The sequence below is a fragment of the Lampetra fluviatilis genome, chromosome 13, assembly GCF_964198595.1.
Source record: "Lampetra fluviatilis chromosome 13, kcLamFluv1.1, whole genome shotgun sequence".
Classification (NCBI taxonomy): Eukaryota; Metazoa; Chordata; class Hyperoartia; order Petromyzontiformes; family Petromyzontidae; genus Lampetra; species Lampetra fluviatilis.
The window spans coordinates 1,066,186-1,079,825 of NC_136287.1; the positions used below are offsets into that span (position 1 = coordinate 1,066,186).

A 13,640-nucleotide genomic window follows, 5' to 3' on the forward strand; every position below is an offset into this window, starting at 1 on the left:
CTCCCCCCCACCGCTTCATCCCCCGGACGTGACGTCAGGTGTTGTGGCGTCGGGCTTGGGCAGCAGCATCAGCAGCGGCACAACACGCGGCGGCCATTTGCGACTCCAGCACCCAGAGGGGCTCCGGGCTCCCTCCTCGTGCTCTCTCCCCGTGCTCCTCCCCGGCTCTCCCCTCCCCCCCCGGGATACTGGACCCGGAGCTGCCGGACCGAGGTTCCCCCCCCAGCTCTCCCTCTCTCGTGAGACACCGCGTCCCCAGGGCTCCCCTGAGCTGTCGCGCCGCGCTTCTCTGTCTGTGCTCCTGAACGCGGCTCTCGCCACCATCACCACCATCCCCGCCGCTTGTGTCCGTTGTTGCCGGGACGCGCTGCGGCTCCCGCCCTCTGCGAGCAGCGCACGCGGAGCCCTCGCGCGAAGCGCAGTGCGGGAGACGGGAGGTGACGCCGCGTACCCCCCGCCCGCCCCCCCCCCCACGGTGAGGCCGCCCCTCGCCTGCGGGTCCCGCTGCCTGCCGGCCTCGAGCTCCCCGCAGCCGCAGCGCAGTCTCGCCCCTTCCCTACCCACCCCCTACCCACCCACCTCATCTTCCCGTACTCTTACACCACCATCGCCTCGTTCTCGTCGGACTCACTAAAACCAGCCGACACCACCACCCGCTCCACCATCACTGCCTCCACCATCACCGCCTCCTCACAACTCTCTAACGCCTCTTCCCCCCTCTTTCCCAACTCCCTCGGGCCGCCCCTCTTCTAGCACCGACCCCAGTCCGTCCCCCGCGTCCATCACCACCACCACCGCCGTCGTCGTCGTCCCGAGTGCCCCCCACCACCACCCCGCCGCATCGCGCCGGGCCGAGAAGGAAGACAAGAAGAGGGGAGGTGGGGAGCGCATGGCGGCGCCTCAGATGTCGAGCTCGCAGAAGGCGCTGTGGCTCGAGTGGAAGGGGCTGCAGGAGGAGCCCGTGGAGGGCTTCCGCGTCACCCTCGTGGACGAGGCGGACCTCTACTGCTGGGAGGTGGCCATCTTCGGGCCCCCCAGCACTCTGTACGAGGGGGGCTACTTTAAGGTGGGTGGGAGCTGAGAGGACCCCCCCCCAACCCATCTTGTGTGTCTGTGAGGGGGGGGGGGCTTTGTAAGAAGGGGATCGGTTTTGAGGGTTCGCTTAGCCGAGGGGGGCCTCTGTGCGGTAGAAGACCCCCCCAACACCTCCCACTATCCTGTGGGGGTCGTCGTGGAAGGGAGGTTTTGGGGATCAAGGTAATCTCGAGGTGCGGGGCCCTCTTAGTGGGGGTCTCTGTCGTCTACCTCAGGGCCCCTTTGTTGGACGAGCGAGGGAGGGGGCCGAATGGGCCTCCTTGACAAAGGGGAGACCTGCCTGGGGTCTCTGCTGCAGGGAGGTCGGGAGCCTTCACCGGGGTTCCTTGTGGCGGCAGAGACGTCCTTCTAGGCGGACTACTCTCCCTCCTGATGAAGTAGGCCTCGTACCCCGCTCGGTGGGTTTCTTGTAGAAGGCGACCCAAGAGCAGGAGGGGTGCGGGGCGGGCCTCCCAGGGGTATCCCTGTGTAAGGGAACGATCGGGGGTTGACCCCCGATCGCCGTGGTTTCTGTGGTACCCCTCGCCGCGGTTCCTTTGTTGAGGCCGTGGCGAGACGTGTCAGGGGGGGTCCTTTGTGTGTGAGAGAGACGCCTTCCTGTCGGGGCTCGTCAGCTGTGTCCGCCCTCCGCCCTGCCACCTTACTCTTGACGAGGCTTCGATGATCAGAACACGAGACGGGCAAAGCAGCAACACCAACAACAGCAGCAGCCACCCAACTCGCAGAGAGACTTAGTCATGTCGTGTACAGTACCAAATAAAACACATGTCACGGTGACCCAAGCAGCAGTACCGGAGTAGACCAGACTACGCAGTACCCAACACATTAACCGAGTTTATGATCATCAATTATATAAACCAGGCCACGTTGACCAAAATAACAACAACAACAAAGCAGAGATGATATGTATTGTTTGATGTACACAATAGAGCATACATTGCTGAAAGCAACACTACTTGAGTTCAACAGGACACTACAACATTACACTACAACACAAAGCACAGGACGATGTTTAGTGGTGTAAATGATGTATAATATAGCACGTTACATTGAACACAGCAGCAGCAGCATTGCTCATCGGCACATCGCGAGCAAGGACAACAACACACACAGTTGGGTTAATTGTGCGTTGTGTTAAATATAAACGTTTGTTACAGTAACCTGCCACAAACGACCAATAACTGGAACACAAAGCATTGGGGGCGAGGGAGTCGCGACGTGTGTTCACGATAACAACACGAGGCATACACCCAAGTGTGTAAACACTTCTATTTACACGCCGTGTTCACAATAACAACACGAGGCATACACCCAAGTGTGTAAACACTTCTATTTACACGCCGTGTTCACAATAACAACACGAGGCATACACCCAAGTGTGTAAACACACACTGTGTACAATAATTAACACAACGACACAAAGGATACCCGGGGTGTGGTCGGATAGTTACACGTTTGTCACAATAACACGAGCACGGACAACAATAGCAATACGCTTTGTCGATGGGGAGTCGTAGTTTAATGTCTAAAATAAAGCACGTAACATTGAGCACACCGCAATAACACAACCGACTCGACACGACAAAGCGGGCAGAATTCACAATCTAGATCGATGACAACACCAACGACACAATAAAGCAATAACAGCGACACGAGAGAGTATCAGGGTTTACAATAAGTGTTGTTACATTGGTAACAATGACAACACAAAGCGCATCAAGGGTGCAACGTTTACACAACGCGCGTGATTACTCACTGATCGCACAACACATGCCAACACAACGCGTACACGGGCGGTCATCAATTGGATGGAACACATTGCACGTCACCACCATAACAACAAAGACGGCACCAACACGGCATGGACAACGACACCACAGAGTGGAGAGGACGCCTTGATTAAAGGACGCATTACACTGATCACAACCATTACAACATTGAAAATTTACAGCACGGGCTCGATAATCAAATAATCACCAAGCACGTGATGTATCGATCAACAGCAGCAGCACGTGACAACACAAAGGGTTTCATCATTTATGCAGCACTCCGTTACATTCATAACAACACAACAACGATGACCACGTTACACACACACAACACGTGTGCGGCGTTTATATTCAAATTCTAAAACAAAGACAGCAGCAGGAGATACCCGAATAGAGTTAGTCAGGACTTCCCAAACGCAGTGCTCGCGACCCCACCACCTCGGCTATCCATGTGCTCCACACTGAAATACGAGAGAACTCGTTACACGCCGCACGCGCCCCATGATTGTCAAACACGTCCCACGTGACGCGCTATGCAGTTAACGCGCGGGCTGCATGGCCTGTTCTCGTGTGTGTACAAATGATTGACGTGTGTAACATGTTACTTTAGACACGGCAACAACGACCACAACAACCACACACACCAACAATCACAACAGGCAACAACAACAACAACCACAGCAACCAACACTGGGCCTGCCCGAGCAGTCAGCCTTCTTCATGGTGGGGACGAGCATCGGCGGACATTGTGTAGTGTGTCATTGTGTGTGTGTAGTGTGTCATTGTCTGTGTGGTGTGTCATTGTGTGTGGCATTGTGTGTGTGGTGTGTGTCATTGTGTGTGTGGTGTGTGTCATTGTGTGTGTGGTGTGTGTCATTGTGTGTGTGTGGTGTGTCATTGTGTGTGTGTGGTGTGTCATTGTGTGTGTGTGGTGTGTCATTGTGTGTGTGGTGTGTCATTGTGTGGTGTGTCATGGTGTGTGTAGTGTGTGTGGTGTGTCATTGTGTGTGTGGTGTGTCATTGTGTGTAGTGTGGTGTCATAGTGTGTAGTGTGTCTGTGTGTAGTGTGGTGTCATTGTGTGTGTAGTGTGGTGTCATTGTGTGTGTCATTGTGTGTGTAGTGTGTCATTGGGTGTGATTGTGTGTGGTGTGTGTCATTGTGTGTGGTGTTTCAGTGTGTGGTGTCATTGTGTGTCATTGTGTGTGTGGTGTGTCATTGTGTGTGTGGTGTGTCATTGTGTGTGTGGTGTGTCATTGTGTGTGTGGTGTGTCATTGTGTGTGTGGTGTGTCGTTGTGTGTGTGGTGTGTCGTTGTGTGTGTGGTGTGTCATGGTGTGTGTGGTGTGTGTGGTGTGTGTAGTGTGTGTGGTGTGTCATTGTGTGTGTGGTGTGTCATTGTGTGTCATTGTGTGTGTAGTGTGGTGTCATTGTGTGTGTCATTGTGTGTGTCATTGTGTGTGGTGTGTCAGTGTGTGGTGTCATTGTGTATGTGGTGTGTCATTGTGTGTGTGGTGTGTCATTGTGTATGTGGTGTGTCATTGTGTGTGTGGTGTGTCATTGTGTGTGTGGTGTGTCATTATGTGTGTAGTGTGTGTGGTGTGTCATTGTGTGTAGCAGAGGTGGGACAAAGTCATTGTTATGCAAGTCCAAGTCGAGTCGCAAGTCATCAAATTCATGACTCGAGTCTGACTCGAGTCCAAGTCACATGACTCGAGTCCACATCTCATAGGTGGGACAAAGTCATTGTTATGCAAGTCCAAGTCGAGTCGCAAGTCATCAAATTCATGACTCGAGTCTGACTCGAGTCCAAGTCACATGACTCGAGTCCACACCTCTGGTGTGTAGTGTAGTGTGTCATTGTGTGTAGTGTGTCATTGTGTGTGTGGTGTGTCATTGTATGTAGTGTGTCATTGTATGTAGTGTGTCATTGTGTGTCATTGTGTGTGTGTGGTGTCATTGTGTGCAGTGTAGTGGTGTCATTGTGTGCAGTGTAGTGTGTCATTGTGTGTGTGGTGTGTCATTGTGTGTGTGGTGTGTCATTGTGTGTGGTGTCATAGTATGTAGTGTGTCATTGTGTGTGTGGTGTGTTATTGTGTGTGGTGTGTTATTGTGTGGTGTGTCATTGTGTGGTGTGTCATTGTGTGTGTGTGGTGTGTCATGGTGTGTCATGGTGTGTCATTGTGTGTGTAGTGTGTGTCATTGTGTGTAGTGTGTGTGTCATTGTGTGTGTGTGGTGTGTCATTGTGTGTGTGTGTGTGTGGTGTGTCATTGTGTGTGTGGTGTGTCATTGTGTGTGTGTGTGGTGTGTCATGGTGTGTGGTGTGTCATTGTGTGTGTCATTGTGTGTCATTGTGTGTGTGTGGTGTGTCATTGTGTGTGTCATTGTGTGTGTGTGGTGTGTCATTGTGTGTGTGTGGTGTGTCATTGTGTGTGTGTGGTGTGTCATTGTGTGGTGTGTCATTGTGTGTGTCATTGTGTGTCATTGTGTGTGTGTGGTGTGTCATGGTGTGTGGTGTGTCATTGTGTGTGTCATTGTGTGTCATTGTGTGTGTGTGGTGTGTCATTGTGTGTGTCATTGTGTGTGTGTGTGTGATGTGTCATTGTGTGTGTGTGGTGTGTCATTGTGTGTGTGTGGTGTGTCATTGTGTGGTGTGTCATTGTGTGTCATTGTGTGGTGTGTCATTGTGTGTGTGTGGTGTGTCATTGTGTGTGTGTGGTGTGTCATTGTGTGTGTGTGGTGTGTCATTGTGTGTGTGTGGTGTGTCATTGTGTGTGTGTGGTGTGTCATTGTGTGTGTGTGGTGTGTCATTGTGTGTGTGTGGTGTGTCATTGTGTGTGTGTGGTGTGTCATTGTGTGTGTGTGGTGTGTCATTGTGTGTGTGGTGTGTCGTGTGTCAGCGTGTGTGTTAGGGCTGAACGATTAATCGATTTCATATCGAAATCGCAGTTTGAAACAATGCGATTAGTGAATCGCAAAGGCTGCGATTTGAAAAGTCTTATTACTTTCTTATTGGAATTGTTTTATCTTGTATTATTACAACTTTATTTATTTAACTTAACAATAACGATTGCTTGTGTTGCGATGGAAACGTCATAGTTTTTTGTAAACAAATTTTGTTCTACGTTACTTTACCAAAAGACCCAAAGAATATTAACAATACAGTAGTTCCATGTTTGATTGTTCTATTTCAATAAAAAATTTAAATAAATGTTGGAAGCAAGTGTTTTAAATCTATTACACAGTGAATATTGAACTGAAGCTTGACTTTTAAAAAAATAATCGCAAATCAAATCGCAATATCCGTCAGAAAAATCGCAATTAGATATTTTACCCAAATCGTTCAGCCCTAGTGTGTGTTATTTGTGTGTGTGTAGTGTGTTATGGTGACTGTGTGTGTGGGCAGCGGTAGTGTAGTGGTTAGCGCGCCGCGCTACGAACCCGGCAAACCCGAGTTCGATTCCCGCTCACGGCCAACACCAGTGGCGATTATCTGAACCGGTTCTAGCCCTCCTCTAGGTCGACTCAGACTTAAATGAGTAGCTGGTGCGGTGTGTTAAACATCGCCACTCGGGAGACAAAGGCGGCCGGGCGTGGTGCTGGCCACCCACCCCCTCGTTCGTGTACCGTTCCGGCCTTCATAGGTGCTCGCTAACAGCACTTGCCCCTACAGTCTGTTCAGGCTATACGGGGGGGGGGTCTTTGTGTTCAAGTGTGTGTGGGATGTGTATTTGTGTGCGTATCGTGTATCTGATGTGTACAAGGTGTCTGTGGAATGTGTAATTTTTTGTATTGTGTGGTCCATGTGTGTATTGTGTTCAATGTGTGTATTGTGTGTGTAAGTCTTGTTTTGTATACAGTATTGTGGTCGCAGCTTTGTGTCTGTGACGTATGCTGTGTAAGTGTTGTGCCTATTGTTTGTAAGAGACCCGGTAACAACACAGCGGCGTGGCGCGCGTGTTCTCAGGGGTTTGTTTCGAGGAGCCCCTCCATCCCATCCCACCACTCCTGCCGGCGCCTCCTTCACCCCTTCCAAACTCGCTGGGGGATGGAGATTAGCCTCGAGACAGACTCTGTGGCCTTGTCCTGTACCCCCCCCCTACCCCCTGTACCAGCCCTGCCCCCCCTACCCCGTGTACCAGCCCTGCCCCCCCTACCCCGTGTACCAACCCCGCCCCCCTACCCCCTGTACCAGCCCTGCCCCCCCTACCCCCTGTACCAGCCCTGCCCCCCCTACCCCCTGTACCAGCCCTGCCCCCCCTACCCCCTGTACCAGCCCTGCCCCCCCTACCCCGTGTACCAACCCCGCCCCCCTACCCCCTGTACCAGCCCTGCCCCCCCTACCCCCTGTACCAGCCCTGCCCCCCCTACCCCGTGTACCAGCCCTGCCCCCCCTACCCCCTGTACCAGCCCTGCCCCCCTACCCCCTGTACCAGCCCTGCCCCCCCTACCCCGTGTAACAACCCCGCCCCCCTACCCCCTGTACCAGCCCTGCCCCCCCTACCCCGTGTACCAGCCCTGCCCCCCCTACCCCGTGTAACAACCCCGCCCCCCTACCCCCTGTACCAGCCCTGCCCCCCCTACCCCCTGTACCAGCCCTGCCCCCCCTACCCCGTGTACCAGCCCTGCCCCCCCTACCCCGTGTACCAGCCCTGCCCCCCCTACCCCGTGTACCAGCCCTGCCCCCCCTACCCCGTGTACCAGCCCTGCCCCCCCTACCCCGTGTACCAGCCCCGCCCCCCTACCCCTGTACCAGCCCTGCCCCCCCTACCCCGTGTACCAGCCCTGCCCCCCTACCCCCTGTACCAGCCCTACCCCGTGTACCAACCCTGCCCCGTACCCTACGTACCAAGCCTATCCTTGTATCCCTCGCACCCACCAGCCTCCAGGTGACAATGATGATGCTGCTGATACTAAAGTCATTAAAGCTGATGCTGCTGCTGACGATGCTTACAGTAATGAAGCTGCTGCCCATGCTACTGCTGCTGCTATTGTTGTTGACCGCAGTGTTCTGGGACGAGGGAACAAAAGGGGGTTACTCGGAGGAGAGACGAACAGGGCAGCCACTAGCCCGGCCTCATCTGTGCCTGCCCGTGCATGCGTGTTGTGTGCCACTGCGGTCACGCCTGTTTGCACGCGTATAGCCATCCATGTGTTTACACCTGTGTGTGAGACTCCATTATCATGTCCCTCTAGCCTGACACCGCAGTCTCTCTTTAGCTCAATGCTGTGGCCAGTAGCCCAACACCCCATGGCTCACACGGAGAACAAAGGACGTCGAGCCGGCGTTGGTGCCTGTGTGTGTGCATCTGCGCCTGTGTGTCAGTGCATCTGCGCCTGTGCGTTTGTTTCTTTGTGTCATGCTTTGTTTTTGTGTGCATGGCTGCGTGTGTGATTTAATGTGTATCTGTACCTGTGTGCCGATGTTTCTTGACCACTGTGCGCATGTCTGCATGTGTGGGCTTGCCTGTGCCGCTGTGTGTGCCTGCCTGCCTGTGTGTGCCCTGTGTAGACTACACGGTCAAAGGGGGCCTTTGTCTTTGTGACCGTGAACCAGGCTCGAATCCCAGCCATGGCTAACATCAGCGGCAATTATTGGAACCAGCCCTGGGTCTCCCTTAGGTCGACTCGGCCTTAAATGCGTTCGCTGGTGTGGCGGTGTATTAAACATCTTCGCTGGGGAGATGCAGGCGGCCGAGTATGGTGCTCAGCGCACCACCCCATGTGCACCGTGTACATGTTTTGGTGACGCGTTGGTGTTCATGTTCTCCGGCAGAGACCCAGTCTGCTTACAATCAGTCACCATTCTGTGCTGTCGTCTGCACTGCATGGTTGGTTACGTACGGTGCAAAAGAAGTTCTACATACATACATGTATACGTGCTTTCCTCTCCAGCAGCAATTACTTTCTATTATCCTATGTTCAACTTTTTTTGTTGAATATAAAATGTTATCGTCATTCATGGAAGTCAGAATACAGAGTAGATTTCAAAAAGGGCAGGGGGGGGGGGCAGGGGGGGGGCAGGGTATTTTAAGGGGAGGGGAAGAAGATGGTATAACGGGAAGGGGGTGGGGTATATTTAAACTTTCTTACTTGGCCTTCAAATTTGTATCAAATTATAAAAATTTTATGTTATACCTTAAAGTTCTTAATATATCGTGTAATTAAATTGCCTTGGGTGTTTGCGTGTTACTCAGCGGCTGAGATTTAGGGAACTTCATGCCAATTTATAAACTGGTCATCAGTAAACATGTTTACAATATCATTCCTATCAGGCCCCATGGTGTAAGCAAGTGCAGTCTCCAACTTTATCATCAACACATTTGCCAGGAACACTTTTTCGCCTTTAAAATTAAAACTATAATAGGTGACGTTTTGAGCGATGACCCTTCAGTGTAGCTACGAGTCGTATACTGTTTTGTGAAGGGGCCATTCCCCTAACGTCGCCTATTATGTATTTTCAAGGCCACACACACACAGGCAGTGTTATCAACTAATGTGTTTGAGGTTTTTTTATGTAACCCAAATCGCCCTCGCAAAAGGGGCAAATTATTATTTATTTAGTGTGCGTGCGCTGAACCGCGCGGGGCAGTAGCTTCGTCGTTAGCAGAGCGCGGCGGCGGTGTCCACGGGCCTCCGCTGAGCTTGGTTAGCGGACGCCGACTTCAGCGGGGGGGGGGGGGTTGGGGGGGGGTCCCGATCGTCTGGCTTACGCCGCGGCTTTATTGCGGGCTGTCGCGTAGTAACCTCCTTCCCACCTGCGCAGGCTCCGCTGTGCGCACACACGGGAGACCTCGGCCCGTGCGCAACTGTTGAGCGCGGCCCGGTCACGGCGCCGGAGATGCAACCCAGGCGGGCGGATCGGCTCCTTGTTTCACCTGTGTGTCTCCGTGGGTTTATTTCACCTCCCGGTGAAATAAAGGAGGCCGATTGTGCCAGCCTGAATAGGTGTCTGCTAACGGCGCTCGCCCCAACTGCTCGTTCGGCTATTGGAGGCTCTATGTGTGTGTGTGTGTCCATGCCTTCCCGATTTCATAAGTGTGTCTACGCTAGCGTGTGCCATGTGTGTGCTTATGTAACTGCGTATGTGTTTATACCTGTGTCTGCTTCTGTTTGTGTGCCTGTGTATGTCTGTACCATCATGTGTTTATGTTTCTGTATGTCTGTACCATCATGTGTCTATGACTGTGTGTCTGCCTGTGTGTGCCTCTGATGGGAACCAGGCCCAGATGAAGTTCCCCCAGGACTACCCGTACTCGCCCCCCACGTTCAAGTTCCTCACCAAGATGTGGCACCCCAACGTGTACGAGGTGAGTGGGGGGGGCGGGGCATGGGAGCGTCAAGGGTGGCGGACACCCCGCACCATACACGCGCCGGTCAGAGGAAACACATTGGAGGGGGGGGGGGGCGCGGGGGAGGGAGTTTGGTGCCGCGAGGGGGCGCAGGGAAAGGAAACAAACGGGGGAAGTGACAAGCGGACTTGTCGTGGCCTCCGGTGCTGCACGACTCTCTCGGTTGCGTGCGCTTGAGACGTTCGCTGTTGTCGCAGGATCGCGCTGTGCACGAGCGATGACTGCTAGCCACGTGTGCCGCGTTTCAGGGAAGTTTGGCTGTGCAAGTTGTTTTAGTGACATGTAGTGGTGTTGTGTGGGTGACGTGGTGTCTCTTCCTCACTGTGCCTGTGTGTACGGTTGTTTGTTTGCCCGTGCGTATGTCTGCGCCCGTGTGTACCTGTGCGTCTGTACCTGTGCGTCTGTACCTATGTGCTATGTTAACGCCATTAAATGAGTACCTGATGCGGGATGTTGTAAACGTCAGCATGTGCCGGGCTGTTCTTCATAGGTGCTGGCCTTCGAAAGTGAGTGCTAATAGCACTTGCCCCAGAAGTCCGTTGAAGGCTAAGCGGGGGATCTTTGTCTTTGTGTGCTCACCGGGTGCCGCCAGAATGGAGACGTGTGCATCTCCATCCTGCACCCGCCTGTGGACGACCCCCAGAGTGGGGAGCTGCCCTCGGAGCGGTGGAACCCCACGCAGAACGTCCGGTACCTATCCTCCCCCCCCTCCCTCCATGCGGCGAATCGGTCGGAGCGGACCGAGTTTACAATAACTGTGCTAAGATTGCCGAAGCTATTCCGTGGGGTCGGAGGTCCTCAGATGGATTCCCCGGCAAAGCATGTGGGGGGTGAGCGATAGATTGCAGTCACCGTTAAGCTCCTCCTTAATTTCCTACTTACGGGGGAAGTCGCACAAAGAGCTATACGCCAATACGATACGATACGATGGCCATGGGAGTGATGGGTTACACTTAGCCTCGGTCACAGTTGGGCGACTTGAACTCTGATCGCGAGAAACCGTAGTGCGCTATCCACGACGCCGCGGACATAACAACCACTACAGCAACAGCAGCCATTTGCTACTGAGTGGCGGTGACATCACTCTGGCTCTTGTGCCACACTATGGTTCAGTTTGAGGCCGTCACGTCAAGTATGGAAATCTCGCTGCTGGCAGGTGATGTGGGTTACACCAAGGGGTTGGTAACCAAAATAACAGGGTAAAAAAAACGCCACATTTCAAGAGCCGCCATGCAACGTGAATAAGAGATGGTGATCCTCAATAAATCAACGTCACAAAGCGGTCCTTGAAGAGCCGCCGCATGCGGCTCCGGAGCCGCAGGCTGCCGACCCCTGGGTTCAATGACCGAGGAGACTGGCGGATGCACCACCTGCCCTCCCGCTGTGCCCACGCGGGCGCGCACACCGGCGGTCGATACGAGTTGCGATGACGGTTCCGTTGTTTTAACTCTCCACCCCCCCCCCTCCGTGCGGCGCTGTTACAGGACGATCCTGCTGAGCGTGATCTCGCTGCTGTCAGAGCCCAACACCTTCTCGCCAGCCAACGTGGACGCGTCGGTCATGTACCGCCGCTGGCGCGACAGCCGGGCCAAGGACAAGGAGTACGAGAACATCATCCGGTGCGGGTGCCCGCCCACAACGCGCACGCACAGCGTCGGCCGCATGCGCGCGTACACACGGCATCGTCCACGCACGATGACCATCGACGATCGCCACCGAGTGGCGGTGACGTCGCCCGGCGCTTGTGCCGGGTGGGATGCACTTTTGAGGCCGCCAAGCGAAGTGCGGAAGAAGGCTCGCTGCGGGGCAGGTCGTTGGCGAACTGGTTCACTGGCACCAGTCCGTACGCACGTGCCTGTGCGGCAGTTCATCGGCCAGCCACCCGATGCGATTCGATTACTCGTGGCCACAATTTTGTAGTCGAGGTTCTACTCCAAAGTTGTTGATGTTTTGTTACTCTTGTACCGTCTGGTTCATATTGTTTTAATGGTTCCGATTCTGTTGTCCGCGCGTGCCTTTGCCCGCGGCGAGCAGCATGCGGGTGCTGGCGACGCAGGCGGACGCGGACCGCGATGGCGTGAAAGTGCCCACCACGCTCGCAGAGTACTGCGTGAAGCCGCGGGCGCCGCCCCCCCGAGACTCGACCTCCGACCTCCTCTACGACGACTTCTGCGACGACCTCGATGAGGAGGACGACGACGACGACAACGAGGACGGATACTACGACGGCGGAGACAACAACGACTCTGGCAACGAGGAGTCCTGACAGCACGGCCCCGTCACACGGCGACCTCCCCCCCCCACCCCCCACTGCTCCCGCCTGCTCCTCTCTCTCAACGCAGGCCGCTCAATTCCCACAATCCCCCCCCCCGATATGCCGCCAAACCCGGGCCGACTGCGGCCATTGTAAAATACATTGCGCGATAACTCACAGTAATGATGGCTAACGAACTGCGGCAACGGCAAAGATGCAAAGGAGGCGATGCGAGTGGTGGTGGCGCGGGCAGCGTGATTCAGTAGGGTAGCTTTGCCCCTTCCTCTCATAAGCTCTCCCCTCCACCCCTCCCACCCTGACCCCCCAAATAAATGACCTCAAAAATCCCTTTTTATAATTTTTGCCAGCAACTCCATCAGTCATGACAACAGCAGTAGCAGCGAGGCACCGACAGCGCCCACAGTTGTTTTGCAGCAAAGGTTCTTCCCCCCCCCAATATCCTGTGCGCAATATAAATAATAAAACAAACTTTTAAAGAGAGTAAGTTAGAAATAAAAATGTTAAGCTGACAAGGGCGTGTTTGTGATGAGTGAACAGGCCATCTCGGCCTCCGAGCGCCAGCGAGCTGGCGTCGCGCGTGCGCACCCCACGAGACCGTGCCCGTCTCGTTTCAACACTTTTGGTTTTGCGTCTGATATTTTATTTCGTGAAGTGATTCTGTTCCCCACCGTAACGTTACCGTCTCCTGTCCTCGTTGCGTTTTTCGAGATTGTGCTCGTTTAGAAAAGTTTTGCGTTTAAATTCGTCTGTTACCTTCTCTTCCTCTCTCCATTCCATTTCTTGGGCCCTAAGTCAACGCTTTGGAGTGCGAGGGAGACCCAGGGGTAGAGGCCAGGGCGCGGGACGCCAAGGAGTGAGAATCCGGTGACCTTTGGGTTGGTGGGGGCCACCGCGGGGACACGTGGCCTCGACCTCCCCATCCCGGAGTCGACCCCCGCGGTGCGAGTCGAGGCACGGTCGTGTGCTTCACAAAGCTCTGCGTGCCCCGCGCGGCTTAAGCCTCCCACCCCTCATGGGTCTTCCTTGCCTCCGCCGCAAACTCCGGGCCACATTCGAGTGACGGACTAGTGAGAGTGTTCATGTACGTTTGACTCTGTTGACACGCACGCATACGCACACACACACATGCACGCGCGCGTTTATGCACGGGC

General features: G+C 54.3%; 1 protein-coding gene across 2 annotated transcripts; it reads left to right on the forward strand.

The window, feature by feature from the left end:
* The first annotated feature begins 59 nt into the window (after window positions 1-59).
* Window positions 60-12,987, forward strand: UBE2R2 (ubiquitin conjugating enzyme E2 R2). Of its 2 annotated transcripts, none has more exons than XM_078861977.1 (6): window positions 60-239; window positions 754-1,066; window positions 10,086-10,172; window positions 10,807-10,904; window positions 11,699-11,833; window positions 12,249-12,987. In XM_078861977.1, exons 2-6 carry the CDS (start codon window positions 890-892, stop codon window positions 12,478-12,480), a joined length of 729 nt encoding a protein of 242 aa, XP_078718103.1. In that variant the 5' UTR covers window positions 60-239; window positions 754-889; the 3' UTR covers window positions 12,481-12,987. The 2 variants fall into 2 exon arrangements, with proteins under 2 accessions (XP_078718103.1, XP_078718102.1); XM_078861976.1 differs by having other exon boundaries at window positions 60-213.
* The last annotated feature ends 653 nt before the right edge of the window (window positions 12,988-13,640 follow it).